This window comes from Nothoprocta perdicaria, unplaced genomic scaffold, assembly GCF_003342845.1.
Source record: "Nothoprocta perdicaria isolate Ctin4 unplaced genomic scaffold, notPer1 scaffold_0, whole genome shotgun sequence".
NCBI classification, from domain to species: domain Eukaryota; kingdom Metazoa; phylum Chordata; class Aves; order Tinamiformes; family Tinamidae; genus Nothoprocta; species Nothoprocta perdicaria.
The window spans coordinates 2,695,735-2,708,507 of NW_020454092.1; the positions used below are offsets into that span (position 1 = coordinate 2,695,735).

Genomic DNA, 12,773 nt, shown 5'->3' on the forward strand with positions numbered 1-12,773 from the left:
GACTTTTATTTCCTGTAATAGAGTAATACTCTGTGATATGCTAAAGAGTTTAACACAACTGACAACTGCAACTTTGTTGTTAAGGACAACTCATCTTTGTGTCCTGGATCACAGGATCCCTACAGACAATGCTAGGTAAACTCCCTTCCATTAATACAGAGTATACACTTTATAACTCTATGTTAGACACTTCTTAGATGTAACTTTGCAAACATCTGTATTTGCTCCTTAAGGAAGCAAGCTTGTTTAAGCAAGTTATAAGCAGACCTAAGTAGAGTGTCAACACCCTCATTGTTCATGTTGGTATTTGGGATCAGGCCCATGCAACGCCTGCTGTAGTCATTTACTGAAACACTGAAAAAGACAAAATGACAGAATGAGATACACAGTTACTGGCTTTAGCTTTGCAATCCTCTACCTACAACATGGATATCTCAAGACTTACTACCTGAAGACTAGAGGACTACAGACATACAAAATAATAATGATCAAGAAATGAAATAGATGGGTATAAAGAACTGAGCACATACGATAAAACAAGAAACCTAAGCTCTTCTATCAACCTGTGATGTGAATCATAAAATAAAAAAGAATACTGGCACGTTATTTTTACTAAATAGTTATGCAAGCAAAAACCTGGAATCAAAGACTTGATTTTAACACAAAATATCAAGGAAGGACTGAAAGCATTTGGGCAATAGATCTCCTGATTGTGAAAAATGTAGAGGAGGAGAAAATATGAAAAAACATTTGAACATTGCAGAACAAACAGAGGAAAAGGAAAAGAAGAAATAGGTGGGACGAGAAAAAAAGACACAGGAGAAAAATGTAACGGAAGATGACTAGTTGTCTGGCTTCTGATATTACTATACTAAGACTCAGCAACGAGCATAAATGTAAAAGGGAAAGAAAAGAAAGAAGACAGAAATAGGAGAGAAGAGGGGAAAAGCCCTGCAAATCACATCCATCCTGGGACAAATGCCAGAAAACGATTTAAATACTAAGTAACACTAGTTACTTCACTTGAAAAGGATATGAATGTACCAAAATCTTAATAGCTATTTTTCTAAGAGGATTGAAAGGAGTTAGCATGTACAGGGCAGAGGTGGCACTGAATCGGAATATTGCCTTTCCTTTATTCAATACTATAAAGGTCTGGAAGAAGAAACACAGAATGAAAAAAAAGCATTGAAAAGATACCAACAATTACAACTTTCAAGTCCAGCATAATTTTCATTTCATCACTAATTATATTTGGTCAAAACCTTCTTCCATTTGCATCCCCCTGCTCCAGTCAGAGTCTCCTCGTCTAGTCCGCATATAGAAGCTTGCAGCCAAAGTGCTACAAGATGAAAGCTTGTTAATAATTTAAAAACCATAAGCAATCCAGACGTTGCTAGCTAGAAGAGAGTCACAGGTATATTAGGTAATATTATAGGTAATATTATAAGAGTAGGAGTATATTATAGGAGTAGTATAAGTAAAACTTACTCCTATAAGTAGTAAGTTTTAAGTACTCCTACAATATTACCTAATATTACCTAATAATACTGATAATATTATCAGTAATATTAGGTAATATTATAGGAGTACTTAAAACTTTGGCATTCCCTGGTGAAGTACCAGCATTAATTATCACATCATCTAAGCAGTTACATGGTATTACAGTGGAGTGCCATGATATTCCGAAATTATCTGCATAAAAAGAAATGAAATTGCAACTGTTTGATAACCATTTTTTTTTGAAAATTTGCATTTTAGGAAGAGAATCACACATTGTTTTTCTTTTGAAATGTTTCTTGAGAGTTTTACACCTGCAATGCTATTTTTATGTCATAATTTACTTTTGCCTAATACAGAATTCAATAATGCATTTATTTTCACTGTCTGCCTGTGGTTTCAGCAGTAATTCATGCATACTGTGAGCAGTAAAAGAGCATTTCTAAACGTTAATAGCTTTCTTAAAACCTGGCAAATAAAGAAGGATAAAGCTTTCTTTAAACACGAAGCAAGTTTTAAAACTATTTAGATTTGCATGCATTTGGGCAAATTTCTCTCCCTCTGCTCTTTTCCTTCTGCACGCAGGACAGGCAAAAGTGGACGTGTGTTGTCGTTTGAAGGCAGGGGCACGCGGCTAGCACTGCTGGCAGCACCAGGAACGCCGAGGGGAGCACAGGCCGCGCCGGGGGGCAGAGGCAGGAGCCTCGGCTGGCCCCGCGGGCAGCGTCCGGGGCTCTGCCCTCCGAGCGGCTGGGCCAGGGCAGCAGCTGAAACCCGGCAGAGAGGAGGCCCTCCCTGCCGGGGCTCCAAACCTGCAGCTCCTGCAAACCCAATGTACTTCTGCTCCCACTAACCCACTGTTTCTCATGAAGTACTTTGGTCCTTAATTGGAGAGGAGAAGGAACTGCTTTCTAAACACTACCTTTGCTTCTATTGTTGCTATACAACTCCCTCCCTCGAGTTCGGAAAGCTCTGGCCAAAAATCAGAGATTTTTTCAAATATTGTTGCCTTTTCTCTGGCAAAGCCTCTGAAGAAGCACCACTTGTGTGATGCTGCCTATCATGATATATTACACTTTAAAATGGAGTCTGACCTAAATAAACAAGCTTCTGTTCAAAGACATACAATGACAGCAAGGAAATACCGAGAGAAATCATGACTGCAAAGTATGTACTTTAAGGTCTGAAATCTCCAGCTAGAAAGCACTGCGTTTTCAAGAACACTGCAAAGGCTGCGTCTGTCTCACCCAAGCAATTCAGAAGCTTACCTTGTTTTCACAGTTAATTGCAGAATTATAAAGTGTGATAATTCATGTGCTAACCTCAGGATTTCCAGTATGAACATCTGTATTTTTATAACTGCAGAACTGGGAAAGGAGGAAGGAAATGGAACAGCTCTTTGACCCAAATACCATTCGCCTTACTCCCAGCCCTCGACTGGATTAATCACTTGTGGGAAAGGAGCAGAACACAGAACTTAATTGAAAACTTAGTTTTCAATTTTAACTCGTAGCTATCCTCAGCATAAACTGAACTTTTAAGAATGCTGCACTGAACATTTAAGGAACAACTTATTTTTTTCAAGTTGTTCTCCCTCCTTAGCTCAGCGTGATATGCCTATATTGCTGTTGTCTCAAAGGAGCATATAAGTGATGAGGAACATCTCCCTCTAATTCCTGAAGCAAAAATCTTCATTTCTTTTTTTCCCTAACTCACCTTTGATTCCTATAAATTCTTGCAGGATGTCTTTTCACTTGATGTATTTTTTTTTAAATTCACCTGTTTTTATTCACTAATTTCCACAAAGAAATCTTTACCTGCACAAGTACAAATTAAAAAAAAAAGAAAGACGCAAGCAGAAAACTACAAGAATTTCAGCAGTTCCTTCTTTCCTGGTAAATTAATAATAGTGCAATAACTGAGATGCCATAACCAAGGGACTGCGAATCTGCAGGAAACCCAAAGCCATCTGGAAAGAAAGCTGAAGTTAAGAATTGTTGTGCTTGTCTTCAAGACTTCTCTTTAAACAAAAGAGTATATATTGGTTGATTATTTTTAAATGAAATGTATATTTTTGTCAAATAACATCACATTTTATTTTGTGGAAACTGCAAGAGAAATTCCTACCTCCTGCTTCTTTATCATAGAGTATCATGAGCCTGGATATGGAAAAAATTTCACACAGAATATTTGGGAGGGTCACATGATGGCTCCATAGAGTACAGCATGAAAGAGGGAGACCTTTGGCATACACCTGAGAAATAACCTTTGCATTTTTCCTCATTGTTCTCAGCAATAAAAGAGAGTAAACCTTGTCTTCCAAATCTGATCGTGAAGAAAATTGTAAAAATGAAAGCTAATGTAAAAAATGAAAGCTAGAATGCCAAATATATTTTAAAAATCCAAATGCATCTCTACCTACAAACTAGTTTCTGCAAACTTTCATTTGTAACTTCTGTTCTTACAACTGAGATTTCTGCCAATAAAGTTAGCTGAAATAACACAATTGGAAGACTGTGCTAAAAATAGTTAAAATACTATGTTCATCAGAGTGTGTGTTATATTTTAATCTTCTTAAAGGCTGATAGAAATATACCATACATGAGTAATAATCACTCACTTTTTTATTGATATAGTATGGGTCCAAGTCTTCCAAGGGCTCGGACACCATTCCTGGAGGTATGTCGCCATAAATAAAGGGCAGTGTCTTTCCTGCCTCCAAGTCACTATTTGGCTTTGGGCCATCTTCATCATCATCATCTTTGCGTTCTTGTTTGGACTTTTTAGCTTTTTCTTCGTTGATACGTTGTTCGATAGCTGCAAGTGATTCTCTTGTGAAATAGCGGAAGCTGTCGGGTCCTGGCGGTACCAGCACTGATTGTGCCATCTTTTCATCCTGCACCTCTTAATTACTGTTTAGCCTCTCTCATAAAAATGTGCTAAAAACATTAAAAAAAAAAAAAAAAGAAAAAAATTAGAGCAACATATATAGTCACAAACAATTTACAGGAATATACCTTATGTAATGTTCTGAGGGACAACCTATTAAACGCAGCAATCAGCATCCAGAAGGAAGATCTTTTTCATTTTTATTTCAAGACAGACCAGCTTCCTTTGCAGTTGGTCTCCTGGAGGTGTCTCAAAGGCACCAGTTCTTGAAACGTTTCGTTTAAAATTCTCTTAGTGCTACTGAAGATGATAGACTGGCAGTTGTACAAAGTGTAAAAAAAAAATGTCACATACAAGACCTACTTCTTCATATTTCCAAGGTTAATGATTTGATCACTCCAATGAAAAAGGTGGGATATGTTTTCCAGCACATCCACTGTGCCTAATCCACACATTGAAAAATTTAAGGCGTGGTGTTGAAGAGTGAGACTATTGTCAATTCACCTTTTTGCTATCCTGAAATCTGTATGTTGGACGAACGCTCCCCTGGAGCTAAAGGCACCAGCGACGATTTCTGGAATGCACTACTGACATTGAAGGGCAGAGGGATCTGCTGAAAGCTGTGTGAGTGTGATGCCCCTTCTGCTCAGGTGCAAACATGCTGCCTTTGCAGAGCTGCCAGCTCAGGAAACAAGGAAGCGGGCAGAGTCACCTGTGTTCAGATCCCCTGCCTTGAAACATGCTGTGCACTGCAAGCATTTCTGAATTAAGCAAAAATTATCTTTAAATGTAAGACACTGCATTTGTATCGCTTTTAAGTCTAATATCATATAAATTGTATATATTTTTCAGTCTTTCACAACCAAGAATGGAACCATCTCTTCTTAATACCTGCATGCAGCTCAGTTAAAAACAACAAATAGAAAATATTCCCAATGCAGATATTTTGATATGAAATCATAAATTTGATCTCTGCCGTAAACTTCCACAATTTTTCTCGGGAATTCTTATCCTAAGTAAGCACACTAAAAACATAGCAAATAGAATAACAAAGTAACACCTACCCTGCAAGACAACATACCCCCAATTATCAAATTAAAATGATACAATAATTAGACTATAACCAGTATGTTCCTGTTCTATTGCTTCACTAAACACACATTCATCTGTCGGACTCCAGTACAGCTGAAAACAATAAAAATCCTATATTTAGCCTGATAAACTGCAATGTGATGTTTCCTTCTTGTTATCCTTAAAATGCACACAGATAGCCATTTCCACAGGCAGGTACATGCAAACACATCCCAACTCCTGCAGGTCTCCCTGTGGAACATGCACTGCATCCACTGCAGTCAAATGCACCAGGTGCTTTCTGCCAGGGAGGTTCTCTAGGAAACTGCTGCTGAAACACATGCACAGGATAGCAGCAGCAGAAGGGTTAATTAGGAAAGTGCTCCTGCTGCAGAATCCAGTTCACTTTTATTGCCAGTTACCGAGAGGAGCTAAAAAAAAAAAAAAAAAAAAAAAAAAAAAAAAAAAAAAGCAGCATAGCCATGTCTTAATACTGCAGGAAGCAATGAAAAATTCATTACCAGTGTAGGCTCTTGAACTTAAGTGGGTTTGGAATGGCACCAGGGAAGACTGCAGCTAAAATTCCATCATGTCTTTGCCTTCTTTTCTTTTTTCTTTTTTTTTTTATTCTGCTGAAGACCACACCTAACTTCCTGCTGAAGGATCCTGGTTATTGGAGTCAAACCAGGCATTTCCTGCGCAAGCCATACAAGCTGCTTTAACTTTTACTGCCACTAGATGGTACTGATAGATGTCCATAATTTTTTTTTTTGTCAGGAACAGTCTTAGGATTTCTATGAGATTTTTTGCATGTTCGAATACTTGCTTAAAAGGCTCCAGGACTAACATCCCCCCCGTACAAACTGACCGTGATTCAGGATTCTGCAAACCCTGGCGAATACGTGTCAGCTGTTGAGACCAGAGCCACCAGGAAAGAGAGGTGGAGGGCTGGCCAGGCCAGGTAAATACAAAAATGGAGGCTGCGCAGAGACGCACAACTAAAGCGCTTGCTGGGACTCACTACACGGTTATTTGAACTAGAGCCTGTAGCAGTTTTCTCATGTAACTGCGACTGATGCGTGTTCTTTCCAAGCACCTGGGAAACCCAGCAATGCAAGGTGTGCACGTCCCCTGCAGCAGTGAATTTCTGCACAGGAATCTGCCACTATTAGCAGTGAGTAAGACTGGATGCAGAAGCAGGAGCCTTGCAAGCCTGCCCTGTGTGGCAGAGCAATGAGGCATCACCTTTAGCTCTAAATGGAATCCTCCTCCTTTTCTCTCTTACTTTACCTGATTTTCTAACTTACTCATTTTCTTAGCTCTTCTCTTCCTCCCTCTGCAGTATCAACATTTTTTTTTAGCCCGTCTCTTTCCCTGCCATCAACTTTCTGCCATTCCCTCCTACTCCCTCCTATGCATCCATTCTCATTCAAACACCCAACGCTGCTTAGCTATAGATTACTACATCTATAGATTCACTCCTTCAGGCAGCTGTTTACTTCTCTCCTTCATGCAGCTCTGAAGAAGAACAGAGATGCTGCGGCAAGCAACAAATTGCACGGGGCCACTATAATGTGAGAAAAGAGGGGAAAAGGAATGAATGCAGTAGCTGAAGAAAAAACATTTCTGTTGCTTTGAAAAGAGGATAGCAAAGAGGGAGCTGAATATTGATCATATGATTCACAGGCAACAGTGGTGAGAGGAAGAACGGTTGGACTAGCTCTGGACAGTGTTTTCGTAACTTGCAACAACTTTCTGCATGGATCTGCAGGGTTACTGGGTGTAAGGTGAAGAAAACAAGTAATATAGAGAGACGGGAGCAGGTATGGAATGCAGTGTGATCTTTGCTGCCGAAGGAACAAATGTATATACTCATAAATAGCAGGTCACAGCAGCAAGCCTAGAGGAACCAGTAACAATCAATCATAGGCATGAACACTGTAAGTACATGCTATATATAAAGATAAAATTAGTAAGAAAAGCTATTAATCAAATCAAACAAATGATCACTCAAAAAAAAAAGCAAACATTAGTGACATTTAAAGCATAGTTCAAACTCAGACAAAAGTTACCTAAAACACAGTGAATAATAAGAATTCTGATGTTACTTCTGACTGCTGCCTAGTTTCTAACCTAAGGCCATGCACAAAAATTACGAATAACATTCTCACCAGTGCTGTCCACACTCCCACACTTACTGCACGTCTGAGACCTTAAACTGGACTCTGTCCTCTTCTATCTTCTATTCATTCAAACACTCATATACTAAAAGCGTAGAGTTTAGAAACTGTTCAGTATCACATGAAAATAAAATCAGAAGTGTGAATAGTTTCACACAGAACTGAGCAGAGTTTCCTGCCTGTTTATGAGACCTTCATCTACAGACAATCCTGATGAACAAAATCAGAAGGAAAGCAAATTACCAGCTTCTCCTCAGAGATCTGTAAAAATTAATTGTGTTTGTTCAGTGTTAAAGTTGAGCATTTAAATGCACAAGTGGCAACCTGCCATCATTCTGCGGTCTGTGATCCTTTTACTCCTCAGTTATTCCAGCTGCGCGTTCCTGTACTATAACAGAGCAGTCCCTAAGTGCACAACTTTTCATTTATATTTCTGGATTTCATCTCATTCTAATAAAGTTAGTCATGAAGCTCATCTGGTCCTTTCGGTGCGATAGCCTGCTCCTGCTTTGCTTGACAATGCCTCCTAACTTTGTGACAGGAACAAATTACACCAGCATATTTTCTCTTTGGGCCTGAAAAAAAATAATTTAAAAAATAGAAATTAAAGCAAGATCTCTTGTTTTAACACAAATTAAAACAAGATTATAGTGGTAACAGGCAACTTTCACCAAAGTATAGGATTACTGTAGTTTTTGCTATAATTTGTGAAATATGTCAATACTACTCTAATTTCTGGAATTTATACTTTTAAGTGTAACAGTATTTTTGCACTGAAAGAGGGAAGAAGGGAAGAGGAAAAGATGACAAAGAGGAAGAGAGAAATGAAACTTTTTCTTCCTGTAACATTCAGTTCAATACATTGACTATAAACAAATTCCTGCAATCCCGTTTTTGTGGGTTTTTTTTTTTTTTTAACTTTGAAAAGACTGAACTTTGAGAAGATTCATGGCAGACATGATCACAGCCTTAATGTGTCAAGAAGGCTGCTCCAAGAAAGAAGAGGAAGTCTTTCTGTGGCTTACAGGCAAAGGAGTTAAAGGCTTAATTTGCAGCAAGGGTGATTCAAAAGAAAATCTTTTACAACTAAAAGATGTGAGTAGATGCACTACAATCATTCAAAAGCTTAAGGAAAAACTAGATTTCCTAAAAGAGGATAGAAAAGAGATGAGTATGAGCCTTGTAGCAAAACTGAGCAGCCTAAGAATCTAGAAATTTGTCAGAGGCCCATTAAAAATTTGGGAGTCTTAAATACAAGCATGGTTTTCTCATTGTTTCGCACTGCTCCATCTGTTAAATTTCTCCCCCGATCTCAAGGGAGCATGAGCTTATTGTTTGTATAGAAACAACATTCTCTGCAGACAGCAAAGCAGGAGAGAAAGAGGTATTGGCTGCTGTTGGCTGAGGAAGTTCTTGGAGAGTCAGTGTCATGCAGGACAGAGGCAAGGATTCTCACAGATTCCCATGGGCAGCAAATCCCAAGGAAAGAAAGAAGACAGCCTGATGAGGCTCTCCCCAATTTCTCCTTACTCACCTCTCTTTCCTTCCAGTTCATCCCTTTTTCTCTAGGCTGACCCAAAGAAACTAAACAATTGAGTTTAATTAAGCCATTCTGCATCCCTTCTCACTTGTACCTAGCACCTCTGCTATTCCCATACACAGGTAAAAAAACTGCTGGAAAAACCCTGTTCCACCACAAAGGTCTATAGGCCGTGGTACTGCACAGGAGCACGTCTGACACTTGACTGCCCTGGCTGAAGGAGGAAAGTTCACAGCTGGTGTAACATCAGCAAGGATTTACGGTCATAACACGCAAGTACCATCATTAGCAAACAACAGATAAAAATCAGTATTCCTGTGCTTGAGCTGTGCATGTCTCACACCACACTGCATTGCATGCCCAGCAACCAGGCCCAAGGATGCCCTTTCTGATAGTAGGCATTTCTGCACAACAAATTCTCCCAAATGGCTCATAAAAGAGATATCCCCAAACAATTATTCTTACACATTGCCCACCACAAACATTTAAGAGATGTATAACTAGCAAATCACCTCAGAAACTGCAGCTTCTGAAAAACCTTACGCCATTCTAGGATGGTGTTGCTATCAGAAGGGACAGTCCTATTCTCATCCTCCTCTTCCCCTGCTCACCTGCCACTGTGCTGGCTTTAGTTCTCCTGCAACCACACACTGTAGTCAGAGCAGCCCACTGCTCTGCCTGAAAACTTGAGATAAGGCTAAAATTGTCTCCCTGCTTTTACAGAGAAAAGGACTAGTTGATTATCTGCAATGTTTTTCACATTTTACTGCCTCCCCTAAAGCTCCGTAAGGCTCATAGCTCCAGAGCATGAATAAATGAGTCTTCAAAGCTTGAACACTGCAGCTCACCTGATTAAATAGCTGACAAGAGCAGACATAGATCTGCAGGCCTTAGACTTGGTGCAGAACCCAGTATAGGGAGGACAGAAGAGCAAATCCACTTGCTTTAATGCCTGAGTCCAGAGAAGGCATCAGGCCAGCGTGCGGTTACAGCAGCCTCTGGGTGGCTCTTCCAGAACCACCCTCCTCCCTGTAACAAGTACCGTGTATCAGGACAGCATTTTATGCAACATGGCTAGCAAGAATTATCAAATATGGAAATACATGCCAAAAAACATGGAGGGCTGCAGGGCTTGAAACCTCCTTCAAATCAATTTTCTCATGCTCCTTAATATTCCTGAGAGTATTTAAAAATCCTTTCAGGGGCTCATCAGCTATGGCAGGATGTACTTTAAGAATGTATGAGAAATATATTGGTAAAAATACATGGATCAGTATCTGTAAACCCTGACACTTACTGTTATTTGATAACTAGCAATAACTATTTGATTATAGTTAGATAAATTTTTCTGTTTTATCAAAAATGCTACCTAAACATCTGCTGATTTTCTCTGAAAAGTCAGTGATTAGACCAAAAAAAAAAAAAGTATCTGTTTTCCAGGGGAAGAAGAGGCCCTTATGCCTTCCTTTTTATCATGAGATGATTCTTTTTTCACAGATGAAAATATCCATTCTTTTACTTTTTTAAACAGAGTGAAATAAGCTGTCTATCAGATTTAGGTGCTCCATTGTGATCAAAGAAACAAACATAGGGAAAGATTCAATACAACAGATTCCTTCCAGAGGCAGATTAAAAACATTTCAAGTTTCAAGTCACTGCATTTGCAGAAACACAGTGATTTCTCCAAAGCAAACTTGGGAGACAAAGTCACGGCAGGAGAGCCTTCCCCAAATGCTGTACAAAGCTGGTTAGGGAATCAAGGCCTTTCAGCCATCTAGATGAGGTGTGCTTTCCATCAAGTAATTAATCTTTGGGCTGGTATCTGTCGTGAGAAATGTCTCCCCACAAGTTATGTTTGTGTAAAAGTTTCAGGCTACAGATATATCCATTTTTAGTGTGTTTGTGTGGGGAGAGTGACTATACGATTCAAAGATGTAATGATAACAGAAGTGCCATATGTATAGGATGAGCTAGATATTTCCAGATGCCAGGAGAATGTGCTGACTGCTTATGCTGCTAATAAAACATGCTGTGATTTCTTCCCTGACAAACCAGAATCCTGCATTTAACATTCCCAGTATGGGCATTATGTAAAGATGTTTAGGACGACATCTTTGTTAATTTTAACCACAGCATTGCTATGGAAGATTCAGTCATTACATGGACTTGCATCCTTCTGAATAAATGATGCCACATAGATAGAGGATTATCATATCCCTGGAACAACCAGCTAGCAGTTACGGAAAAATTGCAGAAATTCCAATTCCCAACCCACTGACAGGTGGTGGTAGAAGACACTGCGCGTTTGCTGCACGATCGCGGCAGCTCCATGGGCCAACACGAGCTCCGTGTGCAGCCACTGCCTGTGGGGGCCCCGGCTGGGCCCTCACACAAGGGGGACCCTGCTCCACACAGGCCTGAGTCACAGTCCTCGACGGACGCCTTGAGGAGCGGCTACACCCAGCTCTCCTGTGCAGCACCCAAAGCAGTGTCCCCTCGTTTGTAACCTAGCAGAGCAGGTAAGCTGGTGAGGACTTGGAGCCCCTGGTTGCAGGGCAAGGATGAGGCAGGGGGAGGAAACGGCAGGGACCCAGAAGGACATGGCCGTGCTGGGGCCCCACGGCGATGCCAGCGGCCCCTGAAGGGTCTCCGGCCGCCAGGCTCCCACGGGCGCCCTGCGGGAGCCCCCGCTCCCGCAGCGCGGCGGCCGCAATGGCGGCTCTGCCTCTCCCGGCGCCGTTGCCTAGCGACGGGCCCGGCGGCGGCCGCTGCGGCAGCGCTGCGGCCCAGCCCGCCCTCGGCCCGCGCGGGTGCGGCTCGCTGCAGCACCACTTGTTTCAGGAGGAAACGCGGGCTGTAAAAACACTGAAACTGCCGCGCGGAATTTGACGTTGGGACGGTTTCTAATTACTCCCTTTTAAAAAGGTGTCCTTATTTCCACTTGCTAGTATCTTTTTAAGAATCCTTTTAAGAAAAAAAGCAAATACAAAAACAAAAAGCCCCAGCCTCTCCCAACCTTTGCCAAATAACCCACCGCTTATGTTTTGGTATACACAAGGAACTGAAGAACACCCCAGGAGGAACATAATTTGTAACTTTACAAAAGAAAGGGAATCTGCATCTAAATTTCATATGTGAAAAATGGGCTCTGCTACTACAAAGCGAGTTGATCAGGAAGGATGGGTCCACGTCGGGAGGCCTCGGGCTCTCTGGGAGTAAGGGGGTATTCCCCGGGCTGAGCCCGGCTCCCTGCAGCTGCCCAGCACCAGCTGCTGCATCTCGCAGGAGCTCGTGCAGCTCGAGGAGACACTGACACCTCGGCACAGCCCGCAGCGCCGGGGCTCCCGCGTCCGCATCAGCCTGGCCTTCACCTGCGTGTCCCAAATGCAGCGGCAGAAAAATAAAATAAAATAAAATAAAATAAAATAAAATAAAATAAAATAAAATAAAATAAAATAAAATAAAATAAAATAAAATAAAATAAAATAAAATNAAAATAAAATAAAATAAAATAAAATAAAATAAAATAAAATAAAATAAAATAAAATAAAATAAAATAAAATAAAATAAAATAAAATAAAATAAAATATCTT

General features: G+C 40.5%; 1 protein-coding gene across 4 annotated transcripts in view; it reads right to left on the reverse strand.

Moving 5' to 3' along the window:
• SCN2A (sodium voltage-gated channel alpha subunit 2) overlaps positions 1-12,773 on the reverse strand; it is a 70,640-nt gene that overhangs the window by 47,322 nt on the left and 10,545 nt on the right. For all 4 annotated transcript variants that reach the window (XM_026050519.1, XM_026050758.1, XM_026050606.1 and 1 more), the window contains exons 2-3: positions 4,121-4,439; positions 1,037-1,155 (exon numbers count right to left, since the gene is read on the reverse strand). In XM_026050519.1, coding sequence (XP_025906304.1) covers positions 1,037-1,155; positions 4,121-4,387 — 386 coding nt within the window. In that variant the 5' untranslated portion in view covers positions 4,388-4,439. The remainder of the gene's footprint in view (positions 1-1,036; positions 1,156-4,120; positions 4,440-12,773) is intronic.